An 18,316-nucleotide genomic window follows, 5' to 3' on the forward strand; every position below is an offset into this window, starting at 1 on the left:
AATTGAAAATTCGAAAATAAATAAATAAATAAACTGAAAATTGAGATAATAAATAAATAAACTGGAAATAAATAAATAAATAAGTAAATAAACTGGAAAATAAATAAACTGAAAATTCAAAAATAAATAAATAACTAAACTTGAAATTCAGAAAATAAATAAATAAAATGGAAATAAATAAATAAATAAATAAACTGGAAATAAATTAACTGAAAATTCAGAAAATAAATAAATAAATAAACTGGAAAATAAATAAACTGAAAATTCGAAAATAAATAAATAAACTGAAAATTCAAAAATAAATAAACTTGAAATTCAGAAAATAAATAAATAAATAAACTGAAAATTCAGAAAATAAATAAATAAATAAACTGGAAAATAAATAAACTGGAAATAAATAAATAAATAAGTAAATAAACTGGAAAATAAATAAACTGAAAATTCAAAAATAAATAAATAACTAAACTTGAAATTCAGAAAATAAATAAATAAAATGGAAATAAATAAATAAACTGGAAATAAATTAACTGAAAATTCAGAAAAAAAAATAAATAAATAAACTGGAAAATAAATAAACTGAAAATTCGAAAATAAATAAATAAATAAATAAACTGAAAATTCAAAAATAAATAAACTTGAAATTCAGAAAATAAATAAATAAATAAATTGAAAATTCAGAAAATAAATAAATAAAGTGAAAATTAAGAAAATAAATAAATAAATAAATGGGATTGATTAGGCGTGGGGGAGTTGGTTTCGTAGTTTTAATTAGTGAGTTAATTGTGTAGGTTAATTGCATAGATTAAATAAAAGTGTGGATTTATTAATGACATAAGTTGTAAATAAATTGAAAAGTAAAGGGTATGAATGTACAAAAAGGTAAACAGGGCACTTTTTCGTGAAAAAAAAAAGGGGTAAGTAGGGCACTTTTTCGTGGACAGAGGGAGTAGTATATTTTAGTTGGGCTCATAATAGAGTAAGTTCTACATCTACGAGGATAAATAACTGGGATATTAGTACGTAAATATATAAACTTTTAATCAAGTTTTTGAATTGTACTTGAATTTTTTACAGTACGATAATACATCAATTTTTAATTTGTGATTATTTTACGATAAAACTAAACTCTCAAATTTTCAAAAAGAGGTTGGTAAATTTTCATTTATTTACATCATTTTAGCTTGAATTTATGCAGTATTTTAAAATGTTTCTTCAAACTTTTTCAAAATCATGGATTTTAACCTGATTTTTTTAGCTTGATTGACTTTAAAATGGATTTGAATTTGAGGAATTTAGCTTCATGGTAAAATCATACTAAATAAAAAAATTCTATATAATCATTAGGAGTGGTAAATGGTTTTATTACGGGTTAACCGAATCAAAATTTGGGTTAACCGTTACTGAAATTAACCGAAATCAATAACTGCTAACCGAACGAGTTAGGATTAACCGATTAATAGCTGAATTTATTGACTCACAGAAGCTGCTAACATATATACCATCTGTCCCACTTCAAGTTTCATGTTTTCTATTTGTTCATTACTTCTAATTTAGTGTATATATATAAAAATATCCACCCCCATAATATGTCTATGAAAAATACCCACCCCCTAGTAAGGGGGTGAGTATTTTTCATAGACATATTATGGGGGTGGGTACTTTTAATTCCACCCCTTGGATAGATATATTTATTTATAAGCCTTATCAATAACTATAGATATATACATCACATAAATTTAATGAATATTTAATGAATTAATATATTCTTACAAATATATAATATGTAAAATAACCTTTAAAATAAAACGTGTAATATGAATAAAATAGTCAATCCACATATTGTGCCCAAAGTTCTTTTTATATTAGTATAGATTACACACTTTTGCAAAAAAGTGTGTAATAATATAAAAATACATTGTTACACGATTTTCGCGATTATTACACGATTTAGTGAAAATCGTGTAATAGTGTATTTTTACACTATTACACACTTTTACAAAAGTGTTTAGTAGTCCTCATTTTGGAGGCGGCAACGAATTTTTTTATTTTTTAAAGAAATCATTAATGGTATACTTGTATATTTACATTAAAAATGGCTAGTTTTTTGTTCTCATGGATATTTTTTCCTTTTACTAAGTGAGAATGCCTAATTTGGCCTATTAACTCAACTGGAATTCTATTGAATATTCGATTGTTGTTTTTAAATGATTTTCCCATAGTTTAGGTTTTATTTTTTGTTACCTTGGGTTGACTATTTTCGTCAATAACACCTAGCTCAAGTGACAAAGTTGAGGCATTCAAAAACTTTTATTTGTTAGAGTTCTTGAATTCAATTATAGGGAGTAGTATTTTAATGTAGAGATCCGCCTAAGTGCGAGAGACTTATTTAATATAATACTCCCTCCGTCCCCAAAATAAGTTCCTCTTTGGGGACGGCACGAGTTTTAAAGAAAAGTGGTAAAGTGTATTGATAGTGGAGAAAAATATGTTATAATTAATATTGGGAGTGGTGAAAAGGTGAAAAAGTGTTATAATTAGTATTGGGAGTGGTGAAAAAGTAAAAAGTAAGAATAAATAAAGTATTATTAGTGGTGGGGTAGTTGTCCAAAAATGGAAAGATAAAAAGAGAAACTTATTTGGGGACGTCCCAAAAAGGAAAAAGAGGAACTTATTTCAGGGACGGGGGGAGTAGATACTTCTTTTAATTCTTTAAAAACAAAATGGGTTGACTATTTTTCATTATTAAATTTTATATTTTAAGTTTTTAGTTAATATTGTTTGAGATTTATTTCAATTATTAGAATCTGGGTTAATTATCGTAAAATTCATGATTTTTCACTAAAATCATTTTTTTATCATAACTTTTGAAACTGGAACTAAAAAATGCATGTACGTTGAGCAGTTCATGTTGCACAACCTGCAACAAAGTTTGTACGTTTAGACGAGTGAAAAGCAGATTGTTTCTAGCTCATTACTGCAACAAAAGAGGACACAGCAAACACATGTCCGATACTCTGTTCGTGTTTGTGAGCTTCAAGTACTCTGAAACTCTACATCTCTCCATTTCTAAGCATTGCTCAACCTACACATTTCAAAATGGAAACTCGATTTCTACATTTCTATTCTTTGTTATGAAGTTAAGAACAAGAGACTCGTCATGTTTCATGTCGTGTATTTATAAAATAAAATGAAGAGATTGAAACGCGGTAGAAAACAGAGGAATTCGGGCTTGCTAAGGATTAAGCTTAAGACATGGTATTGGTAGCCATCCAGTCCAAATTTACAACAGCAAGACTAACTCCACTTCACCATTGTAATTTATCATTTCCAAATTAACCAAACTTAAATAACCATTCCAATTTGCTAGAAAATGTTATACAATGCATTAATCTAACAAAGATAAACTTGAACTCCTCAAGCATCACATAAGTCATGAGCAAGAATAAACAGTCACAAAAAAAGATACAACTAAACTAAGCATAAGTCATATATATACCTAGGTTCGAGTCCACCGTCATGCAGTCCTACATCACTTGCTCACATAAAGCAGGCGAGACGAGGCTGTCAACAAAGACACCTCCGTCCACAAACATAGCCGGAACTCCATCAACAACCATGTCCCTAAACAACTTCGCCTTCACATTGTAAACAACCAAACTCTCCCCCTCAGTCATCAACACAATCTCCTCATCATCCCCATCAAAACACAGAGGCTTAATTATATCATATACACATCCTCCTTCAATACTCAATTTCGTCCAAGATTCTCCCACGCCATACTCTTTCATGATCCAAACATCACTTCTATCGCGTCCAGCATCAACCAAACAAAGGCACCCTTCAAGAACAACGAGCTTCCAAAACACGAACTTCCCCAAATCAACTCCACTAGGAGCAGGCATTTCGTCGAACACCTCGCGTGCTAAATCGAAAGCAGCAATTACAGACGTATAGCCCTCTTCTCGACTGCTCGCCAGCCAATGAATCGCGCCGCTAACAAAAGCCCCACAAGAAAGATGAGGAACCGCGTGATCATAAGGCGAATTATCGACCCTTTTCCAAACACCTCTTGTAACAGAATAGACATCCACAAATGTATCGGCACAATCCGGATTGTGCTCGTTGTCGGTGTCCCAATATGAAAGCGCGACAATTTTGTAATCGTCGTTGATCCTATCATGCCCTAACCCGTACATGCTGAAGCTCTCGCGTTTGGTCAAAGCCAGCGGCGAATCAGTTATTTCTATCTGCTGCTGAGTGATGGGATTTACTAGAAGCTTCCGATCTTCGTCGACCAACAGAACCAATCCATCGCAAGAGCCAGCGACCTCTATCATATTTTCCGGGGATTGGAGCTTTCTTGAGACGGCCCCGTCAACGGCGGCGGAGGCGGCGAAGTGGACGGAACCGGACGGCGCTATGAGAATGAGATTTTGTTGATGGGGTTTTCGGATGAGGTGGGATTTGATGAATTGAGGGGTGGAGAGAAGAGTTCGCCATGTTTTAGCTAAGCATCTGCATTTTCCAACTGATTTTGCCGGCAGCCGGGAGAAAATGTCGATCAAGATTTCTTGGGGAAGGTCGGTTGTCGCCATAATTTCTTCAAATTTGGACAAGGTTTTGTGAATTTGAAAGGGGAAACTAAATTTATATAATATATAAAAAGGCAGTTTAACGGCTATTTTTCCCACCAAATTTTAAAAATCAATTTTTTTTTATCTGCTTCCTATTTTTCAGCAAGTATGCAAAAATTGCGTTCCACTCATTTTTCTTTATACTCCACCTTTTTCTTTTATGTTTTGATTTATTTTATTTTCTACATCTTTCTAATCTTTTGATTTTATTTAATTAGCTTTACTTTAATTTTATTTTCAATTTTAATTTCTTTTGTTCATAGCAAATATATGACATCAATTTACATCTATATTTATATAATATACAACTAGATAATTTTTTCGGATACTTTTTAGTGTAACTTTTTTAAAATAATTTTTTTAATACTCCAGAATACCTATTTTTTCACAATTCACACTCAATCCTGCATGTTTTTTTTCCATTTCTCTTTTTTCGTTTCAATTGTAATTTAATTTGATTAATGTTAAATATTTAATATACATATCAAATTAAAGATTATGAAAATAGCTTTAATTTGATATAAAAAATGGCTTTTTCCCTCCATTTATTCCCTCTTTTTTTTTCTCTCTTCTCCCACCATTTTTTCACTATTTTTTTTTATATTTTAATCCTTTTCTAAACATTATCACATTATTTTATTTTTTAAAAAATATGCTCATTTTAAATTTAATATAGTATAAAAATCATGAAAAATGAAGTTAAAACGATTAAGTTATGAAATAAATTAAAAGTTAAAATATTTTACTTTATCTCTTAGTTAAAATTTTACAATTTTATATATATGTTTGTGTATGAAAATACTTATTTATTTATTATGACGCATATACTACTCGATGATAATAATGCCTAATGCTAATTTTTATTATTGATTTTTTTTTATTTAATAACTTTAATTATCATTACGCTTTATACAAAGTTGAAAATTTATATTTTTAAATTTAGGATTTTATTAAATAAATGACGGGCGTGGATTGTTTTAGTTTATTTATATTAAAATATATTTTATCTTTATATATTTTAATTTTATTTAATATTTATATTTATTTATTTAAATATATTGTTTAGTTTCAATGTTCGTCGTGCATCGCACGAATGGTAATACTAGTTTCTATTGAATATTCAATTGTTGTTTTTAAATGATTTTCCCACAATTTAGTTTTTATTTTTCGTCAACTTGGGTTGACTAAACTTTTAGTTAATTGTTTGAGACTTACTTTAATTATTAGAATTTATAATACTCCCTCCGTCCCTAAAATAACTTCATCTTTTTCCATTTTGGGACGTCCCCCAAATAACTTCCTATTTCTTTCTTTCCATTTTTGGAAACCTACCCACCACTAATAATACTTTATTTATTCTTACTTTTCACTTTTCACCACTCTCAATACTAATTATAACACTTTTCACAACTTCCAATAATAATTATATCACTTTTTCTCCACTATCAATACACTTTACAACTCTTTATTAAAACCTGTGCCGTTCCCAAAGAGGAAGCCATTTCAGGGACGGAGGGAGTAGTTTCCAATGGGAGTTATTTATAAACATTTATAATTTCTTTTTCTTTGAGAGAACATTTCTAATTTCTTTTTTTAGAGGAAATGCGAACTCATATATTAATATCCGAATGGATGATATCTAGAAAAGTCCACTCTAGATCATTACACTATTAGAAGAAAAAGCGAAACTAGCTAATTCGTGCACCGCCTTATTAGCTTTGCAACACACGTGGTAGAAATAAAAAACAACGTGTTATAAGAGCATCGATGCCGTGTATTGGTGGCCCATCTACGTCTGGGATATCCAGATACATTGAGTCAATTGTTGGCCCATCTACATCTAAGACCACTTATAAGTCAATGCCTGTATTGGTGTAGCTCATCCTGCTGGCTCATATCCACTAGTTTTGATTTTTATCTTTTTCATTTAATTTAAATAGCACCACTTTAAATAACACAATTTTTAAAATTAAAAATTCATTAATTTAAAAATCCTAAAAATTAAAATTACATAAAATAAAAAATGCATAAATTACTCAAATTAGCCGTTGAAAATAAATAAATAAAACCTGCGCTGGCCGTTGCAAAAGGAAGAAAAAAAATCACAAGAATACCGTTGGAAATTTAATATTGAATTTAATCTTTTTTATTATTATTTTAGGCGCGTGCATTGCACGCATAGACCAAGGGCGAACGAGCCTGACTCATCCATATGAGTCGAAGCTCGAGCTAGGAGGGCGATGAGCCCCTCGATGTGCATGCTCTAAGTATAAACTAGACTCATGCCTTGATTATACCTATTGCATCTAGTATATTTGAACAAACAAATACGACAAATACAAATCATCACTATTATTATCAACTTGTAATAAAGTCTTTTGTAAAGACCCCTTTTATTTTATTTTTTTAAAAACTCATGATTTTGAGTCCCTCCCACCCTTGCCCCCAATCCATTGGATTGTAGCGGCCGTCGCCCCCCTTTATATGCCAAGAAGATAATTTGTAATCTATTCGTTTGATTTTTCTTTTTCCTTTATTTTAATAAACATTTTTCTCATTAAAAAAAAACGTGTTTTCTAACATGTTCAAAAACTTTCTAAAGATCATCATTAAACAAGTTTGACCCCTTATAAGTGTCACACAACACATGAATCGGTATACATGACAATAGGCTCGATATCGTTCACCAAACAGAACCTAATTTCTTAACCATGGGTATTTCCATTTCCATTTACACGTGACGTGGCAACATGGGGTAGCAAAAAATAAGTTAAATGAATTAAAGCGCGTATCATTTTGAGGATCAGTCTTAGCATATCCACCATCTCATTTATATTCAATAACATGGGAGTAAGAAATAGCAGGTCATATTTTGTTTGGAAAAACATAAACTTGCATAGATTTATTTATCAAGCAAACTTCATCATGAAGAAGCTCTCTTTTCTTCAAGCTGTTCTGCATGTACGTTGAGCAGTTCATGTTGCACAACCTGCAATAAAGTTTGTACGTTTAGACGAGTCAAAGAAAGCAGATTGTTTTTCTAGCTCATTATTGCATCAAAAGAGAACATATCAAACATACCTCTAATACTCTGTTCTTGTTTGTGAGCTTCAAGTACTCTGAAACTCTGCTTTTCTCCATTTCTAAGCATTGCTCAACCTACACATTTAAAAATGGAAACTCGGTTTCTACGTTTCATTTCCTTTGTTTATGAAGTTCAGAGCAAGAGATTTCTCATGTTTCATGTCGTGTATTTATAAAATAAACCGCGCGGTAGAAAACAGAGGAATTTGGGCTTGCTAGGTACCTTAAGCATGTATTCCTCATAAGACATGGTAGCCATCCAGTCTAAGGCCTTTGCTGAATAGAATTTTGCAGAAGCTTCAACCATGGCCTCTTCAATATCGTTTTCGTAGTTCTCCAATGCATCACCTCCGATTTCCTCAAATATGCTCAGCACTTGTTTCGCCAAGGGCTGATCAGTCTTTTCACCTTCGCGTTCCCTCTCAATCTGTTCGTTTGTTTCTTTAAAACATCAACAGATGAACACAAATACACTAGGTGCTTTTCGACTCGAAACAATGGACATCGTAAGCAAATTGCAGTTGCAGAAACACCAAAACAAGATCAAGACAGACAGCCTTAAGGAGTTAGCCTCTTCTTATACAGCTAACTTACAAATGATGCAACAGCGTCTCTGACTTGATCTTTGATTTCTCCGAAAACCTACATAACCATTGTGAAAAAGAAACACTGATTTCTATCAGAATATTATAAGATACTGACTGATTCATGCTAAGAAATTTGTCTGACCTTATCATAGAATACTGAGTGACTGGTCTCTGCAAGAGAAGGCAGTCCCTTTTTCGATATATAGTATCTTGAAAGATAATAGAAGATTCTAGAAAGCCAAAGTAACATAAATTTATGATTTTTCCATCCTCTCAACAGTTCTTTCAAGAGATCATTGCTCTCCTTTCCCCTGAGAGACGGCAATACCTACATGTTCGTACAGATAAAAGTTCAAAACTCAACATTTTTTCTGTATATATTTGCAGTTTGCAAAAAGTCAGGGTTCACCTCAGAAGAGATGTAGTCCTCAAATGTTTTTTTGTATTGCTTGTACAGTTTGTCGACCTCAGGGCCTAATGGGATTGGAGAAGCTACATTATAAACAACTCTGATTTGATCTAGTCAAGAAAACACAACCATGGAGAAATTCGGAAGCAGAAGTTGAACACCATAGGACTTGCAAACAGGAATCCACTTCATATTGGAGATAAATATGAACACTACAAAATGATCAGTCAGCAGATCCTATTTGAAACCTAAATACAAGAACTTCCCTGTATAACTCAGATTTATAGCATATATGCAAGATGGCTAATGAATGATCGACCGAAATATTACTATATAAACGGAAGACCTAGGATCTCAAGAAGTCAAAAAGATTCCCAAGAAACACAAAAGAATGAGAAATCACAAGATTATAGAACAACATTTTTTTGAAAAACTCCTTCTCTCTTTAGAATAGTCAGTCAAGGTGGATCTTTGCACTTCTCTACTTGACAAGTGAACACCTTCCGTAGACAGAAAAACGCTATAAACAACAGTATTGTGATATCTTTGAATCCAGCCAATGGATAGTTCCAACTAGATGAGCCATCCTCTATCCCCCTCTCTCTCACACCCACACAAACTATATACACTTAAAGCACGCTATGCATGTCTTTACTATCCAAATTACGTGTTGAATCATAAATGCAGGGAAAGGGTAACCAGATGATGAAAAAGGCTGAAAATGAATCACCCCTCTCATTCAGTAACTCTATTCAGTAGCTCTCATGTTTAATATTTTGAAATAAACGAAAAAAATCTCCTTTTCTTTGGATTATCTGGCACTAGGTTGAACTGAAGAAGCCGACCAAGGCACAAGGTGCAGTTTTTGCTGTGAAAATCTCCCCTCAAACATTGCCATTAACGCATTACTCCATCTCAAAGATATATTGGGCTTCAATTTCTTTTCTCAATGTGGCTCAAAAATCAAAATACCAACTTAATTAGTTTGGTTAAAGCAATCCCCTTTAATTAGGTAGAGCTGTAACCAAAATTTTCATGCCCAAGTCAGAGAATTTGACCAAAAATCCAGATATGGAACTCCCACAACATCATCATCACAAGACAAGGATGAAAACAACATTAAATTGCAACAATAATATATATATGCATTATCTATTAGGCAGTCAAAACAAAGAGAGAAAGGATACGTGTATAATCGCATATAGTCTGCAGAAGTGAAAATTTGACGGTTGAACGGCTCGTCAGGTTGCAGATAGTCGATGAGCTTATTAATGGCTTCCTCCTGCAGAATAGGCCATGCTTCATCAAACGTCATCACGGCGGCGCCACCAGCCATGCTCGGCAGCGACACGGCGGAGATGAGAATTGCTGAGGCTTTCTGAGCTGAGTGGTTGCGGTGCCACCAAAACGCGCCATCGGACTACATCTATATTTCAATTCAACTAATTTGGTCAAAGTCTTCGTCAAAAAAAAAAAGCAATAATAAATTGGATAATATAATTTTATTTTATTTTTGAGAAAATTGGAATTCTTGTGGTTGCTACAACCTTTTTTTTTTTTTCACAACCCTTTTCCTTTCTTTGTGAGTATGAAGAGGTAAAAGCTAGAAACAAACCACAACTCCAATCCCTCCTCAAAAAAATCTGCTTATCTGAAGCATATTCTTGAAGATTCTTCACTCCCCAAAGCAGAAGAGTGAAATCCGTGGTGCAGCACATGAAGCAGAAAATATGATTGAATCTCATATGGTGGATCAAACCAGGTGTCAGGTGTGTCAGCTTTACTTTTCTCACACCAGATCTACAACTTGGTTCCGCAATGGAACTTAGATCCGGAGTGAAACAAGTGCTGAATCGCACTTCATGGAGTGGCGCTTCTCTATTGTAAGATCCGAGCTCCAAGGGCATTGTGGTGGGAGTTGATGAATGAATTGATGCAGCTCAAGGATAGGCTGGTTGGAATGCAGAGCAAGTTGGAGATCGTACCTATCGTTGGAATGGGTGGAATCGGTAAGACCACTCTTGCTCGACAACTTTATGAGAAAATTACAATACGCGAGCAATTCTATTAGGCCTTCTTCTTTGCATGATTGGAAAACAAGTTGATGATCAACGTATCGAAAAGAAAAATAATGCACTCAAGATTCTATAATTTGCCAACCTTAGTAATTTGTTCAAGTTCAGCTTTCATTGTTCTACCTGCTGAGCTATGGGAGATAACAGAGTTAAGACTTGTCAAGATTGAGGAGGCTTCATTAAAGAAATAGTTATTAGTTATGTATGTATCTTCACCATGTAAGAGTGAAGGAATTAAAGAGATTATATGTAGTAGAGAAATGAAAAGGTTAGCATACACTTCCTTGTCTTGATTTTGAATAGAAAAAATTAATGAAAGAAGAAAACGTAAGTATATACATAAAATAGATTAGATATACAATGCAAATGAAGTGATGATGTTGAAAACTACAAAGTAACTCAATTAGTAATGAAACAACATATTGGTGGGAGCAAGACGATGATACCAACGAACGATCTCAACGCTCTTCCTTCTGATGAGCAAATGGCTTATTAGCTCAAGCTCTCAAAATGTAACAATAGTAACTAATAAGTGTGCATCATCATTATCGTACGGTAACAATCTCTAGCTCTGTTTTGTTTCATTCTGATAGTATGAGCAAATCATACATTTATCCTCTTTATTATCTATGTTTTCATAAGCAATGAATCAAAATAGATACACATATGTTGGTGGTTCAACATGGAAAGAAAGATAGGAAAAACAATTTTACCTCTATAGTAAAAACTAAAGATACGATGGCGATTGGGAAGGATCCACCATTCATCAAACATTAGAGCATATTAATGTTAATAGAACACTAGAGCTTGTTCGAGTTCGATTTAGTTTTATTTAACATTAATAAGTTCTAATATTTGATGAAAGGTGAGTTCTCTTCAATCACATTCCCTCATCATATCTTTAATTTTTACCGTGAATAAAATTGTTTTTTCTTTTTTTCTTGTCATGTTGAACCACCAACATATATATATTTATTTTGATGCATGCTTATCGAGAAAAGATGTATGATTTGTTCGGGATATCAGAATGTAATTAAACAGAGCTAAGTATTTGTTACTGCATGATGATGATATACACTTATTTGTTAACATTGTTATATTATGAGAACTTGAGGTAATCAGTCATTCGCTCATTGGAAGGAAGTGCGTTGACATCGATCGTCGGTATCGTCGTCTTGCTCCCACCAATCTATTGTTACGTTAATCAGTGAGTTACTTAGCAGTTTTCAATATCATCACTTCACTTGTATTATATATGTAATCTCTATATATACACACCTTCCCATATAGCATTATCTTGTCTTCTTTCAACAAATTTATTTGTTCAAAATCAAGACATAAATGAGGTGCCTCCTAACTTTTTCATTTCTATAATACATGGAATCTTTTTAATTCCTATACTCTTAGAACAAGTTATCTCTAGGTTTGACAGTGCAAATTCTTGCCTTCGATTTCTAATCACCATTCTTGAGTTAGTGAATCATCTAGAGTTGATCTCCGGTGGACGTAGATTCAATTGAATCAAACCATGTAAAAATCTAGTGTCACCTTTCTTTGTTTGTTCGTAAAGTTAGAGTTCTTGCTGAGCTAACTTGATCCATTCGTTTGCATCAAACGAATCTTGATCTCCCATTGCGTTTATTAACATTTCTACTTATCATGCATGATGTTGTTTCTTTGGTTGTGAAAGATCGAGCATCTTCTAATTAGTTTCTTGAATTGATTGTCTATCAATGTCGCTTAAGAATTTAAGATTTGCTGTTGTATCCAAGTAAATTTGTACTTCATTTTGTTGTTTGGTTTCAGTTTTATTTAATGGCATGAGAACTTATCTTCATGACTTATTTTTTATTATTTTCATTGATTTAATATGTTAATTGTTTTCCATAGATTTTGTGGTGATTCTGCTTACACAGTTTAGTTTCTTGGTCTTCAAATTCCTTGCCACAAGTCAAAGTTTATACATGCATGTTCAGCCAAGTTAATGTGAAGTTTGGGAATTGGATTAATACTAGTTTAGAATGATTAATAATCTTGAACACATAGATATACTTTAGTTTTTTGGAAGGGGGAACAGACTAAAATCCATGCGCCCCCCCATGCCCTTCTATTAATCTAGTTTCTAGTAAATGAATGAAACATTGAATGTGGGAAGGACCTCAAAAGGCTAAATCTTCCAAGAATTAAACATCAAATTCAAATATTTCTTGCTTAATTTCAAGAGAGAAAGATGAGCTTAAAATAAGAATCATATCGAAGTAAAAAGAATCATGACAGAGAAGAAGAGATGGGAAGAAAGTTACTCATGAAATAAAAGATACTCAAAATTAACTTCAAGGGACTTGTAGTTCCCATTCAAATTCGGACTTTCTGACATATATACGAAGTTGGAGGTCGTAGTTGTCGTACTCAGATTGCTGCACCTCTTGAATCTCTCTTGCTGAGGCCACTGCAGTAGGACTGCAACCATACAACTCAATTAGTTGAAGGGTGGGGATTTCTCCAATGCTGCAAGGGATTTCCTCTAGCTCCCAACAATCTGTTAAAAGAAGATGTCTGAGTCTAGGGAAATTGCTCTCATCAGCTCTCCAGCGCACCAGATTATGAGCTTCAAGACTTAGCAACTGCAGCGAACTGAACTCATCTTCTTCCGTGGCCTCCCACTCTGCACTCGTGAAGTGACACTTACGTATTTGGAGTACTTGAAGGTGCGGCAGTTGAGAGAGAGTCCTCATGAACTTCCCAGGTATGCCACATTCATTGAGAGTCAGTTTTCTCAGAGACGGAGGCAACAATATATTACCCAAAAAATCGCCGGTTGAGGGTAAGTAAGATGAGCATCTTAGCTTTTCAAGTTTGTGTAGATGGAGAAGGTTTACAGCCCATCCTACCGGTCCATTCTCGTAGCCCACGGTATCAAGTCCCAAGCTTTTTATATTGGGAAAGCCGCTGAAGAAATGGACATTGGTTAGTCTGTGTAATTGTACAGTAGAGATGGTTTGCATCTTCTCTCGAATGAACCTTCTCCCATAGCCAGCATAGCGCATGGTTGATCCCTTCAACTTGAGGCATCTCAACTCAGGCATCTCCCATATCTCCGAGGGTACATCCACCACAGCGTCCATGCCGCGCAAAACAATCAATGTTTGCAGATTTCGGAATCTTGATATCTCATAAGGTAGCTGCGGACCACAGAAGAAAGCTAAGTAGCGTAAGTTGACAAGTTGTAATATCTTCGTTGGGAACTCCAAGTCATATGGATTGTCGTCCAACACATCCAACACTCTAACCAATCTTGCCACATCCAAGAAAGAGCCACTCTGACCCCGTAATAAATCACCATAGCCGCATATGAAAGAACGGGTGGATGAGTAGGCTAAAGAATATCTTAAAGAATAGTAAACTCTCTGACGACGCGGGCTGTAGAATGTGCCCTTTAGGACACTAGGAGGCGTGACATGAAAAAACTTCTCCTCTTCAGCTTTCCTTATGCATAGATCCCTCAACAGATCATGGATGCCGTAGCTCTTTGGTTTTCCGTTGGAACCTTTTTGTGTAACCATAAGTAGATTCCTCTCCACCAGAGAAGTCAAGTAGCCCTCTGCTTCATCAGCTTCTGCAAACCCCTCAGCTGCCCACAAACTCATCAACCTAGAGCCACGCACCTCATAATCCTCTGGAAAAGCTCCCATGTATAGAAAGCATGGTTTCAAGTAGCTAGGCAAGTGATTGTAACTCAACGACAATATGTTGGAGAACTGCTTGTCTTTCTCAGCTATAGCTGATCTCACGTTGTTGCCAACGGGGTCCCATGCATCTACTGATCTCTCGGTCTCGGACAGGAGCCCTCCGATCACATGGATTGCAAGAGGAAGCCCACCACAATCACTCGCGATGTTTCTTCCAATGCCTTGTAATTCAGCAGGGCATTCGGCTTTCCCAAACACCTTCTGGGAAAGTAGAGTCCAGCTCTGGGACTCGGTTAACAGATTCATCTCATGCTGGTAACTCCCCGAGCCTGCTACATCTTTACCCACATTTGAACCCCTACTCGTGAGCATGATTCGACTATGATTATCATTGTCGGGAAAGCACCTTTGCACAGAGTTCCAAGAGTCGGCACCCCACATGTCATCTAATACAATCAGGTATCTTCTACCATACAAGCTCTTATATATAACATCTTTCAACTCGTTATCTTCCTGTTTTAGGAGATCAGGAGTAATGAGCTCTTTATTTATGCAGGTTAAAAGGCCTAATAGGATTGCTCGCACCTTGTATTCTTGTGAAATTGTGGTCCAAGCACAGATATCAAAGTGAGAAGCAATGGATTGATCATCATAGAGAGTTCGAGCAAGGGTGGTTTTACCTATCCCACCCATTCCGAGGATGGGGATGATCTCCAGCTTGCTCTCCTGTCCTCTCAGCCGATCCATCAACTCCATCAAATCTTGATCAAGTCCCACCACAGTGTTCTTGGCAGGCGAGAACGAAGCAGCAACAGCAGCAGCAGCAGCCGCAACAGATGAACTAGTTGTCGATATTTGTATCCCATTGACAAACGACATCACAGAATGAAGCTGTTGGATCACTTGCTCCAAATCTGGTGGGTAAATTGTGAAGCTCGAGCTTTCAGACATCACCTGATTGACCATGTGGGATTCAATGATGTCCTCTGCTTCATGTGCTGCATCTTGGATTTGACTCTCTAATCTTTCCCTTTTGGGGCCACTTGGCACAACAGATTTTTCAAGAATCTGTTTCAAAGAAGTTGCTATTTCTAGGAGGGATATTAGTTGTGGTTGAACGTCATCAAAATCCCATCGCTCTTGATCAGGTTTCAGGATTTCCTGGAGAATTATGATGAGAGGTTTTAGATTGTAAGCCATTTTTCTGCTCTCTCTCTCTCTCTCTCAAAAACACAAGTAAAATAACAGCAGCACTTGCAACAAGCAAACAGAAAAATGTTGTATATTTTATATGTTGCAAGTTGGCTGCAGTTGACCTTTTGTGAAGTGTGAACGAAGATGGTTGTTACATGTGAGCTGTTAATATAAAACTGTGACGGCTAATATTAATAATATATGGATTAATCTTTATTTGTAGGATGTGAGACTATTGACTTTGATCTGACTGCAGCTCTTATAGCGGCCCAGCCCAACCCAATCTAATCCAAACTTTGGCTAGAAAATCACCAATACATTCTTGAATTCACTTTCATAAGTGTAGGTCGATCTAAATGGGATTGTTTTAACCAAACTAATTAAGTTAGTATTTTGATTTTTGAGCCACAATGAGAAAACAAATTGAAGCCCAATAGATCTTTGAGGTGGAATAATAGCAATGTTTGATGGATTAGAGCAGGGGAGATTGATGCTAGTTGCACACTTCCCACCAAAAAACTGCATCTTGTGCCTTGGCCTGCTCATGCTGTTCAGCCTAAGTGCCAAACAGTTAGTAGAAAAGCAGAATTTTTTCGTTATTTAAAAAAAAATGAAACAATAAGCAAAAGAAACTTCAAATTAACTTGGCTGAACATACACGTATACTTTGTACCTAGAAACTAAACTGTGATAGCAGAATCACCACATAATCTATGAAAAACAATGAACATTAAATCCTTGAAAAGAATAAACAATAAATCTTGAAGATAAGTTGTTATGCCCTTAAATAAAACTGAAACCGAACAAGGAAATGAAGTAGGAATACTTGGATACAACAGCATATCTTAAGCGACATTGACAGACAATCAAATCAATTATTCAAAACCTAAAAGAAGTTCGATTATTGACAACCAAAGAAACAACATCATGCATCATGATAAGTAGAAATTTGGAATAATTTATGAAGTTAAGATTGGATAGTTGAGAGAGCTAGCATTTTAACCTTGCACAAATCGGCATCACATACGAAGTTGAAGCTCATCGTTACCATTCTCGCGTTGCTCCTCGATGATCAGTGTAGCTGAAGCCACCACGGAAGGGCTGCATTCATCCAACTCGATTGTTTGGAGCGTCGGAATATCTCCAATACCGGAGGGGATCTCCTCTAGAGCAGAGCAGCGCCGGATAACAAGGTGACGGAGTCTTGGGAAGCTGCTCTCATCGGCTTGCCATTGCACCAGCTGCACATCTTCAAGTAGCAAGAACTGCAGCTTGCTGAACTCTTGCTGCTCTGCATCCCACACACCTTTGAACTTGCAATCTCGAAGTTTAAGAACTTCGAGATTTGGCAACTCCTCACAAAGATATTCCATGAATTCGACAGCTATTTCACATCTTGTAAAAGACAAGTTCCTCACAGAAGGAGGTAATCTGAATTCTGTTAGGGAAACGGGAGTAGAACTTGAATAGCAAGAAAATTTCAATGTTTCAAGTTTGTGCAGATGGGAAAGGTCAAATTGGTGCAAACTTTCAATTCCCAAGTATTTTATGTTGGGGATTCTGCCAAGGAATCTGACGCTTGGATCGCTAATAGTAGAGATGCTCTGTAGCTTTTCTAGAACTAAGCCTCTCCAATCACTTTCTTCAACATATGCATCATAAAACTTGACGTGTCTTAACTCTGCCATCTGCCATATCTCAGCTGGCACATATTTGATCGAAGCTGAACAAATTACTAAGGTTTGCAGATTCCATAATCTTGAGATATAAGAAGGCAGTTGCTTGGAATCGAAGGAGAATGCTAAGTAGCGTAAGTTGAAAATGTGCAGTATTTCTGTTGGAAACTGTGGGAACTTGATCTCGATTATGTCCAATACCCTCAGCATTCTCAGACCAAAAAACACAGAAGATAGAACATCACGTGATGCAACACAAGTGCAAAGAAAAGAACGGGCAAACGACATCAACTCTTCCGAAGCATACACATCTCTGATGCGATAAGACGGATGCACACTCACACGGCGTAGGCTGTACACTGAATCTTTCTCGACCTTTCCAACTAGCTTGTTCTTAACATGCACAAATCTTTCATGTTCTGCTTTCTTCAAGCATAAATCCCTCATCAGATCATGAATGCCGTATCTCTTGTTAGGAAATTAGACGCAACATTTTGGATATCGACCGATATGAAACGAGAAAAATAAATGACACCGATATTTTTAACGTGGTTCGGCCAAACTGCCTACGTCCACGGACCCACACCAATATATTAGAGAATCTCAAAAGGAGGAGTACAACAAAATTACCACACTGTATTTTGTATCTGCCTACGCAGAGGCTATCTCTCAACTCACTTTTATCACTCGTGTATAACTTCCACACTGAAGTTTTCTCTCACAAGATTTTTCTCTCTCTATTTCTCTCTCTATCTTTCTTAGCTGAAAGCTTTGTTTGATAGTTGTTTTGGTGTGTTGTGTTGCTGCTGCGAGGAAGGATTTTATAGGGGATGAGAGGTGGTAGGTGGTAGATGGTGGTAGGTGGCAAATGGTGGAGGTGGTAGGTGGCTTACCTACTTCCATTTTTTACTAACAATCTCCCACTTGAAGACTGATTTCAATCTGTCTTCACACCTCGATCAACGCAA

General features: G+C 35.2%; 4 protein-coding genes and 1 long non-coding RNA gene across 7 annotated transcripts; 1 reads left to right on the forward strand and 4 right to left on the reverse strand.

Annotated features, from left to right (window-relative positions):
- Positions 1 to 2,877: 2,877 nt before the first annotated feature.
- On the reverse strand, positions 2,878 to 4,654 carry LOC130991737 (F-box/kelch-repeat protein At3g06240-like). 2 transcript variants are annotated; one of them, XM_057916108.1, is made up of 2 exons: positions 3,497 to 4,654; positions 2,878 to 2,917 (listed from the first exon to the last, which is right to left on the reverse strand). In XM_057916108.1, exon 1 carries the CDS (start codon positions 4,593 to 4,595, stop codon positions 3,525 to 3,527), a length of 1,071 nt encoding a protein of 356 aa, XP_057772091.1. In that variant the 5' UTR covers positions 4,596 to 4,654; the 3' UTR covers positions 2,878 to 2,917; positions 3,497 to 3,524. The 2 variants fall into 2 exon arrangements, with proteins under 2 accessions (XP_057772091.1, XP_057772093.1); XM_057916110.1 differs by having other exon boundaries at positions 2,884 to 3,082.
- Positions 4,655 to 7,428: 2,774 nt separating this feature from the next.
- Positions 7,429 to 10,140, reverse strand: LOC130991739 (cullin-1-like). Of its 2 annotated transcripts, XM_057916112.1 has the most exons (7): positions 9,902 to 10,140; positions 8,715 to 8,814; positions 8,448 to 8,633; positions 8,313 to 8,360; positions 7,942 to 8,145; positions 7,716 to 7,793; positions 7,429 to 7,623 (listed from the first exon to the last, which is right to left on the reverse strand). In XM_057916112.1, exons 1-7 carry the CDS (start codon positions 10,048 to 10,050, stop codon positions 7,558 to 7,560), a joined length of 831 nt encoding a protein of 276 aa, XP_057772095.1. In that variant the 5' UTR covers positions 10,051 to 10,140; the 3' UTR covers positions 7,429 to 7,557. The 2 variants fall into 2 exon arrangements, with proteins under 2 accessions (XP_057772095.1, XP_057772096.1); XM_057916113.1 differs by lacking the exon at positions 8,313 to 8,360.
- Positions 10,141 to 13,020: 2,880 nt separating this feature from the next.
- LOC130991738 (putative late blight resistance protein homolog R1B-16) lies at positions 13,021 to 17,814 on the reverse strand. Its single transcript, XM_057916111.1, has 2 exons — positions 16,676 to 17,814; positions 13,021 to 15,639 (listed from the first exon to the last, which is right to left on the reverse strand). The coding sequence occupies exons 1-2, from the start codon at positions 16,721 to 16,723 to the stop codon at positions 13,123 to 13,125; spliced, it is 2,565 nt and encodes an 854-aa protein (XP_057772094.1). The 5' UTR covers positions 16,724 to 17,814; the 3' UTR covers positions 13,021 to 13,122.
- On the forward strand, positions 14,797 to 15,888 carry LOC130991740 (uncharacterized). Its single transcript, XR_009091182.1, has 2 exons — positions 14,797 to 14,937; positions 15,035 to 15,888. It is a non-coding gene; the product is annotated as an uncharacterized LOC130991740 (long non-coding RNA).
- On the reverse strand, positions 16,745 to 17,795 carry LOC130993075 (putative late blight resistance protein homolog R1B-8). The gene is made up of 2 exons (XM_057917797.1): positions 16,823 to 17,795; positions 16,745 to 16,773 (listed from the first exon to the last, which is right to left on the reverse strand). The coding sequence occupies exons 1-2, from the start codon at positions 17,793 to 17,795 to the stop codon at positions 16,745 to 16,747; spliced, it is 1,002 nt and encodes a 333-aa protein (XP_057773780.1).
- Positions 17,815 to 18,316: the final 502 nt, after the last annotated feature.

The sequence above is a fragment of the Salvia miltiorrhiza genome, chromosome 7, assembly GCF_028751815.1.
Source record: "Salvia miltiorrhiza cultivar Shanhuang (shh) chromosome 7, IMPLAD_Smil_shh, whole genome shotgun sequence".
Taxonomy (NCBI): Eukaryota; Viridiplantae; Streptophyta; class Magnoliopsida; order Lamiales; family Lamiaceae; genus Salvia; species Salvia miltiorrhiza.

Coding starts and splice junctions, on each gene's coding strand:
- LOC130991737 (XM_057916108.1), bottom strand. CDS start 4,595: ATGGCGACAACCGACCTTCCCCAAGAAATCTTGATCGACATTTTCTCC.
- LOC130991739 (XM_057916112.1), bottom strand. CDS start 10,050: ATGGCTGGTGGCGCCGCCGTGATGACGTTTGATGAAGCATGGCCTATT. Junction 8,361..8,447: donor ACTCAGTATTCTATGATAAG/GTCAGACAAATT, acceptor ATGGTTATGTAG/GTTTTCGGAGAAATCAAAGA. Junction 8,146..8,312: donor GAGACGCTGTTGCATCATTT/GTAAGTTAGCTG, acceptor ACAAACGAACAG/ATTGAGAGGGAACGCGAAGG.
- LOC130991738 (XM_057916111.1), bottom strand. CDS start 16,723: ATGGTAACGATGAGCTTCAACTTCGTATGTGATGCCGATTTGTGCAAG. Junction 15,640..16,675: donor GTGATGCCGATTTGTGCAAG/GTTAAAATGCTA, acceptor ATAATTCTCCAG/GAAATCCTGAAACCTGATCA.
- LOC130993075 (XM_057917797.1), bottom strand. CDS start 17,795: ATGAGGGATTTATGCTTGAAGAAAGCAGAACATGAAAGATTTGTGCAT. Junction 16,774..16,822: donor TCTAGAGGAGATCCCCTCCG/GTATTGGAGATA, acceptor GGATGAATGCAG/CCCTTCCGTGGTGGCTTCAG.